We start from the raw sequence: 8,598 nt of genomic DNA, 5'->3' as shown, positions 1-8,598 counted from the left end.
ACATCTTGAATGAGACTTTCTGATGGTACTTCACTCAGCCGTTGTAATTGGCTTTTCAAAAATTACATTTTTGAAAAGTTGAGAAACATTTTCCCACCATAGTGTAGAAATTCTATTTGCCAAATGCATATTATCTGGACATGTTAAAATTGACAGAAACTGAGGGTGTGCTGTGGTGGCGCAGGGGTTAAGCACAACCCACATTTGGAGGCCTTAGTCCTCAAGTCGCAGGTTTGATTCCCGGCCTTGGCAACCTTTGCTGCATGTCTTCCCCCTTCTCTCATTGCCCACTTTCCTGTCAATTAACTATGAAATAAAGGCCACTAGAGCCAAAAAAAATGACAGAAACTGTGCTTTATTTGAGATTAAAGTGTGTTTAGATTAATTAAGCACTTAAGGTCCAGGTACTTGATTGTGTCTCACCTAAAAAAAAAAAATTGAAGTTGTTTTTTTTTTTTAGATACTCGTATAACCTAAAATAATCCAGGCCTGCATCCCCAGGCCAGTTGGGAGCACAGCTTTGCAATTTTTTTACTTGAAAGTACAAAGGGGAAGAAATCCAATAGGAAGTCATCTTTGTCGGTCAAGGGAAATCCTCTCATCCGAAACGTTTGCTGGAGATAGGCACCAGCACCCCTTCAAACCCCAGACAAGGCTGTACAGAAAATGGATGGATGAATGGATGGATGGAAAGAAGGCATGACTCTTTACTCACAATCAAAAGCCATCCACTCCTTTCTACCCATTTCACTGCCAGTATGAGTAAATATACTTACTTCATATAACACTGAAGTGTGAAAATTGTCTTGAGCTCAACAACTTTTGACATGCTTTTTACTCAGTGTAGTTAAGCTTCGTCTGACTTTATCCACTTGGAAATCCAAGTTGAAATAAACCATTTAACTTCTTTATATTGGTACCCAGGTTAAGCCATCAATCTATATAAACTGGTTAGCTGATCATATTGAATAAACAGTACATTACATGGATACAGTGGCTTCATTGATAGTTGGAATTATTTGTAGCTGAAGTCAGATAATGCTTAACTATACTGAAAATAAAAGATCTGAAATGTTCAGCTTATGACAATCACAATTACAATTAATGTCTTACAATCTTTTACAACGAAGAAACATACTCATATTGGCAGTTAATTCAAATTCAGAAATACTTTGATCCCAAAGGAAATGTAAATAAAATAAAACATCTGGTTTCAACCAGGACTTGAACATGCACTCTCAGGTTACTAAGTGAGTTGCCCTATTCAGGGAGCTATTTCTGTCCTTCCATTAAACTTTATTGTGAAGGTGTGTTTTTGAGCTACACTCAAATGTCTACATGAAAGCCATTAAAGTTTATTGAAATTTGTTAAAACATTTTGAGGAGAAATTAAGAACATTTTGACTGAAATCTGACACATTGTAAGCTATTTCTCTTTACTTATCTCGGCAGTGAAATCAAATTCAAAATGAATTTATTCATTCCAAAGGGACATAAAACAAACTCAGAGATCCATGCTTTGGCCGTCCCCTTGCTTCTGCGGGCTCAGAATCCTAATGATATACCCACCTCTCTCAAGGGCTTCAGGGAGTGCAACTGCCCTCTGCTGTAGGAAGCAGGACTAGTTTAACGTAACTTTGTAGGTTCTGTTTGAAATTTCCAGTATTAGGATTGACTTACTTGTCACCACAGTACAGTAATGCTGGAACATTAACAGGCTCTGGAGTGGGTTCTCATTTTTATACAAGTCATGTATATCTGTTCTCCAGGAAACACGCATCTTCAGCCATGGATGAACACATATTAGAGAGAAAAGATTCCCTCATGACCTGCATCACTGAGCCTGTGGAGATGAGACTGAAATGCCAGATATTAGGTATGGACATATACAAAAACATTTTCTCAAATTATTTTGAATCTTATACTTTTGTACAAAGTTTTTGGCACAATATGTAAAAGTGGATATCCCAGCAAGAGGAAAAATATGTTTTATTTACACTGTTTTTATAGATTAATTGCTGCAGTTTTTCTCAAGAGACAAACTTCTAAATGTTAAAGCTTTACAAGTTTTGTAGATGGAACTGAATAGTAATATACATTGTCTAAAAAGACATATGACTTCATTGACTGCTGTCTTTTATTAAATCTGACAAAACATTTCTGGTTTTATCTGGTTAGAATTAGAATTATTTCTATTTGCCCATTGCATAAATGATCACAGATTAATTTAGAGTGGCGCATAAACCCTAAAATCATTACACCTTTAAACAACTTGGGAAAGCCCATGTGATAGCATGACATTGTAAGCTTCTGATAGTTTAATTCAAAACATACATATACCTACTGACATAATGGCAACTCCTCAAACAATTAATTGTGTGACATAATTATAAAATAAAATAAATGGGGCCCCATATCTTGAAGAGAAATGTGGACCTCCACAGTTGTGTTCATTCTTCAGAACAATCTCTAGATAAGTTTAAGTGCCACATTTATTGGTTCAAATAATTATATGCAAGTATCAGTATCAGAAGTACTTTCATGATCCCCAAGAGGAAATAGCTTATTTGTTGAAGGTACTCCATCTAAAGTGTTGAATATTAGCAAATACAAATATCATAAGTAGTATAAAATTTATAGAAAATAAACATGCATTTTGTATATTTTATTACATCGTGTTACATTCATTGTGTGACTACCATAATGCAAAGTTTAATATAATGAAAATATATTTATAAAATATATTATATTTATAAAATATATTTATAAAATAAATAAAGACAAGTATGCTCTTGGAAATATGAGAATTTGTAAGTAGAACTAAAAATGAGTTTAAACTTAGATACTCAGCATTGGGCATTTTAAAGTTTAATGGCTTTGCAAGATTCATAGAGAATATATCTAGCTGGATTATTGAAGATTTGCCTGGATTCTACCAGCCTAAGTCAGAATGCCTCACCTGCTTCATTTCATAGAATGCTAAATAATCAGCAGCCTGAGTTGAATAGTTCCCACAGAACACGTTCATTAAATGGCTGCTCTTCTCATTTCACAACTTAGAACAGATCCAGGTTTAGTTTAGTGACCGTGACAATTCCCAGCGGTGTTTTTATTTTACAGTGTGTGGGCTAAAAGCAACCTATTAAAACCTCTCACTTTTTGAGAATCATCCACCATAGCTATTTTACAACTATTGAAGAACATTACAGTGACACATTAATTGAATGTCCACAACTTCTTAATAATTTTCTATGCTTCTTAGTAATATGCTTTGCAGGATTCACTAACAGCTTAATTCAGCCACAACAATCAGGTGCCAACATTAAATCAAAGGAAAATATGGTAAGATCAACTTTAATCTTACACACCTTTTCCTAAGGAGTGTTAGGAAAAGGTGGAGGCTTTGGGAGATGGAAGATTGTTTGCAAACCTTAAGTCGATCAATTGGATGAGGTGGCGGTTTGTGAAGGTGAGAATGAACGCAGGAGTCCAGGTTATGAAGAAAGTGATGATGAATTTAATGATGAAAGTGGCTCAGATAGTCCAGATCAGGCAGCACTGCAGAGACAAAAAGCATACAGCTAAATACCGGTAGCAACTGACACAAAGACTGAACATGGAGCAAAGTAGTCTCAGGACTACACAGTTCGACTGAGAACTACTGACGACAACCAACAAGCTACATACGACTAGGATCTGACAACAGACAAAGACAACAAGTGGATTTAAATACACTGGGAGGGTGATCAGGGAATGAGACACACCTTGGAAACAATTAACAGGGAGGACAGGACATCACAGAGACTCACAGGGAACAGGATCACAACAAACACAGAAACAACCCAAAAATAAACACAGAAAACTCAAATCCTAAGAATAAAAGCTAAAGGACTCTTGGGCATGGAGCAAATCACAGACAATGTTCTTTTTCCTTTCAGCTGATGGATGTCCTCTTGTTAGAAACATTCTTTGTCTTTGCCTTTGGGGTCTGAACCCAGATGATGAGAGAAGTAAAATTCGGTGCCACAGCTTGATTGCGGGTGGAGGAGTTGAATCCCTTTTGCAGGACAGTGTTTGGCCCATCCGTGGCTCTGACTCTGACTCTTCTTCAGCTGCAGAGTTCTTTGTCCATTTTAATCTTGGCTCAAATCTGCCTGGAGGATCCAACCAAAGGTTTCTCTTTGCATTCGGCTTTTATAGCGGTTGACTATGACTATGACAATCAGTTCCCCTTTCTCAACTCTTATTCCTAGCTATGGTCTGTTGCAACACTTGATGACACAATGGCATGGGATCATTCTGTTACATTTGTACACATTTTACACCATTTCAACTTCATTGTCAAAATCACATCTATAACCTCTTTAGCTTCTCTGACTTAACATTCATCTATGATAACCACAACCTATTAGTTATAATTATAATTTGAGTTATTGCAGGCATTCTTCTGAAAAGAAAACAAGAATCATCCATTATTCTAATGATCTGATGACCAAAGTTATAGATGTTCATTTTTACAAGAGAAAACAATGTTAATACAAGTCTTTTGTACTGGTCTATTTTAGCTTTTTTTTTTTTTTTTTTTTTTTAAGTAAATTTATGGGCTGGAAACTTAACTCAGAACCTGTAACAGGTTGTGTTACCTATAACAGTGGTACCCAACCTTTTTATCACCGTGGACTGGTCAAGGCTAGGCAATTTTACTGCGGCCCCGGGGGCGGATGTCACATGACACAATTTCACATATTTTGTCCCAGTTGTCCCCTTATGACAATCTTGGAGCGTTCTGAGTTCTAAGATTATCGCTGCTATAATCGTTGCCGATCATCCTGCAGTGTGTGGTGTGTTGCTAGGACGTCAGACCGCTCCGATCTAAAATCCCACATATTCAACATGTTAGATTGTCTCTTGGCCCTTTTATCCCAGCATGTTGAGTATTCCCTGACTGGGAGCGAGAACGCTGCCTGTTGACTGTGACAGGTAGCCAGTCAGAAATTTCGGTAACAGACGCAAAAAGAGGAATCCCAAACAGCTGACATGGCGCAATTGAGAGCTTGGTTTACCGCATCGTGCAGCGCATAGAGTGGCTGCTCCCGCAGTCTTTTATCCAATCTTTTCTTTTTGTTACGTCTTTTATCGCTTAAAATGAGTCCACGAACCATCTCTATTGCTTCTACATCGTTGGACATGTTTGTTACTCTAAATTCATGTATGGTATGTTTTACAGGATTTTCTTCTGGAATCCGGATGTTCATAAGTGAAATCAGTTCATGTTGCTCCTGCCGTGTAACTGAACACGAACCAATCGAACCTGTTGTAATTTTATCAGCTCTGTGGTCACAGAGGGTTGGAGAATCGGCCGACTATTCTTAAATTATGCCGTGTAGCCAGACTTAAGACTCACAAGGTCTATTCATCTCCTCTCGACCACTGCCCAAACGCTCTCTGACTTTGGTCGCTATGGTAACGTTTACATAATCCCTTCAAAATAAGACACAGATGTGCCACAGAAATGAACATGTTACTTTCATGAAAATTTCAGATCACGATAACGACAAAAGCAATGGGAGCCCTGAGCTTGTTTCTCTGCAACGAGACGGTCCCATCTGGGAGACAGTGTCACCCGAAGTGTTGCTTAAATGCACAGGGTGCTTGGTCTTGAAGTATCGAAGCAGTTTTGAAGCTTCATTGCCTCATTAGCACCTACCGGGATAAATCCATCCTCCTGTCTTTTCTCTGGGCCTTTTCCCCTTTCCAAAGAAACTTTCCAAAGACATCTGATCTGTTCCTTACTCATTTTTGCTGCTTGTGGACTCAGTGTTGGCATGCAAAACGTAACCGAGAGAATACGGTTAAAGGATTTTCAAAATAAAATATCCTCCAGACTCAGATAATACATAAAACTGAAATATTTAATTATTTCTTGTGCGGCTTGGTACCTATCAGTCCGCGGCCCGGGGTTGGGGACGACTGACCTATAACACAACCTCAGTGATCTTTGATTGTAGTTACACATCATTTATGATTATAGATACAAACATTATTACTACTTTGATTATTGTCAAAATGATCAACAAGTAATGCTGCTTACCAGTCATTTTACACTGTAGGTCAGTCACAAAATTTCTTAACTTCACGTAATATTTTGTTATTTCAACAGACCAATTTTTAAATACTCTTTAAATCTGGACTTCCCATGTGAGGGACCCCAAACACCACCTTACTTGACAGTGCCACCCCTGCTCCTCCTTCTTTCTGTCCTTTAAACATGGTTGACCAAGAACACTGATGTGTGTCCAAAAACAAAACGAATAAACCAGAGCTGCCAGTGGAGGCAGAAGCGGTTAAGGGACAGCAGTTATGATAAATTTGGCTTCACTGCACTATCATTGTTATGACAGACATTGATAATGAGAGGAAACAGATTTTACGTTAAAATCAGTTTCCTCTCAGTTTCCAGTGGTACCATGACTGAATAGCTGCTAAAGCTGCATATAAGTGTAGCACCCCATTGGTCTGTCCACTAGACAAGAACTTAAACTGACTGGTGGGGTGGCTATTTGGTTTTGTTAATTTCTGGTAGATACCACGCAGGTTTACTTATGTCGAGTCAATACTTGTCTAATTATATCAACAAGTACTGGTACCTGTAGTGACACCTTTGATGTAACATAAATAACTCCAGACAACCAGTTGACAAAATAGTTTCTTTTAATACAAACTTGAAAAATAAATTCTTAGCTCCAGGTGAGGCTACACCCAGAATACCCAGAATTACCAAAAACTTAAATATGCCATTTTGCAATGCCATTAATTCCCGATGTTAAATGTTTCCTAAAATAAAATAAAGCTGTTCGGACATTTTTCATTTCACCCCCTTATGTTTTACTCCATTTTAACTTTTTGTTTCTTAACAAAAACCCCTCCCTTTAGTTGTCGTTTTTCTATAACCAGAATTGAACTTTTGTCACTAGCAGAACTCCATACATTTAGCAAAGATTTACAGTTCTATACTTATACACAATGTCACACATGGACCTATGCTCTCACATACACCCGGTATTGGTCAAAGTTTTGGTTTCAGGCATGTTGACCCTATGGTACGATGCTGCTACGAAAATCCTCTTCTCCCCCTTTAAACAATAAAACCGACTCAGACCTGCTCGCTCAGCCGACATTTTCTCTGCCACGAGTTGCAGAACCACTCCTCAGTCTCGTTGGAGCCAGTGTCGCCATGTTGACACATTCATCTCAGATCAGCCGCAGTTTTTCTCCATGCTTTTCACTTTAACACACTTCTGCTGGTATCCTAAACACACAGTGTTTACGATGCCGAATCCATAGCACATGTTTCTCACTTATGTTTGATATACATAAGACCAACCTTGTAAATATTTTATAAATATTAAAGGGCCTAAAGTGCATGGTTTTTAACCAGGGGCTACATATGCTTTAGCAGGTGGATCAGCTGCTTAAGTTTGTATGCAGCTTTAGCAGCTCTTCAGTAATGGTAGTGTAGTGACTATTTGTCCAAAACTCAAATCCAAGAATCAAAACACTTAAGACTTCAAAGTGATCAAGGTCAAGGTGAGTTCAACTCAGGCACTTGATGCACCATGGGTTTCTGGCTTACGCAGTTTCAAAAATACCAAAAGTCAAAAATGCAGTTCTTTGTTGCTGTATTCCATAGTCAGGCAAACAAGTTACAGGATTCACAGGATTCTGCTGCTTCTCCTGCTCTGATTCCTGCACCTGTTCTCTGAGTGGTAGACTGACTGAAGTCACTGGTAGACTGAAGACTGATGACTGGTAAAAAAAACCATATGACCACCCATGTGTATAATGAGCTACTACGTATTTATACTGTGAAACACCCATGTCCCAAACTGAAATTAATTAACTAATTAAGTGAATTACTAGCCAAAAACTTATTCTAAATAACTAAAATTAAACAAAAATTCTGATTATAAATCAACTAGAAAATAAGCAAATAAAAATGAACTAATCTAAATTCTAAGATTTAAGTTAAAATAGAGAAATAACTCCTACCATGGTACCATAAGTATCATGATTGCACACTTGCCCATAGATAAAAAAAAAAAAAGAAAAAAATAGGGAAACAGGCCCTAGTGACCCAAATGCCAGACTAGCCCACTGGGAAATGTCCCAGGGTGACATTTCCATAAATACAATATTAAGATGATGAAGTGATCACTCTGTTTAAATTTTAAAACCTTTTGGCTAACGTTACTGTTTAAGAAAATGTTTTTCGTATTGACACCTTTAACATATTTTTTTACATTCACTCTCACAGACTATTAATCTCTGTCTTTTCAGGGATGACGGACTTTCCTCCCATACCTGTTTGTGACTTGGCAGACCATATAGAGAGACACAAGGCTAATGACAGTCTACTCTTTTCACAGGAATTTCAGGTACATTTCTGTTACCTAAATGATGTTTTATATGGACGCATACACGCATATAGCATTTCTTTCCATCTTCACAATGACTTTGTGAAGATAGAAATTAATGACTTCCATTAATTTTTTTTGTTCATTTCTATAGCCTAATCCTGACCATTACCCCTAACTCTAA

General features: G+C 37.6%; 1 protein-coding gene across 1 annotated transcript in view; it reads left to right on the top strand.

Annotated features, from left to right (window-relative positions):
* LOC106938274 (receptor-type tyrosine-protein phosphatase F-like) overlaps positions 1-8,598 on the top strand; it is a gene marked incomplete at its 5' end in the record, with an annotated part of 81,861 nt that overhangs the window by 35,080 nt on the left and 38,183 nt on the right. The window contains 2 exons of the mRNA XM_015020198.1: positions 1,770-1,876; positions 8,338-8,435. Coding sequence (XP_014875684.1) covers positions 1,770-1,876; positions 8,338-8,435 — 205 coding nt within the window. The remainder of the gene's footprint in view (positions 1-1,769; positions 1,877-8,337; positions 8,436-8,598) is intronic.

Source organism: Poecilia latipinna, unplaced genomic scaffold (assembly GCF_001443285.1).
Source record: "Poecilia latipinna isolate Pla-1442-1.1 unplaced genomic scaffold, P_latipinna-1.0 Scaffold2546, whole genome shotgun sequence".
NCBI lineage: Eukaryota > Metazoa > Chordata > Actinopteri > Cyprinodontiformes > Poeciliidae > Poecilia > Poecilia latipinna.
This window is presented reverse-complemented; position numbering and strand designations above follow the sequence as displayed.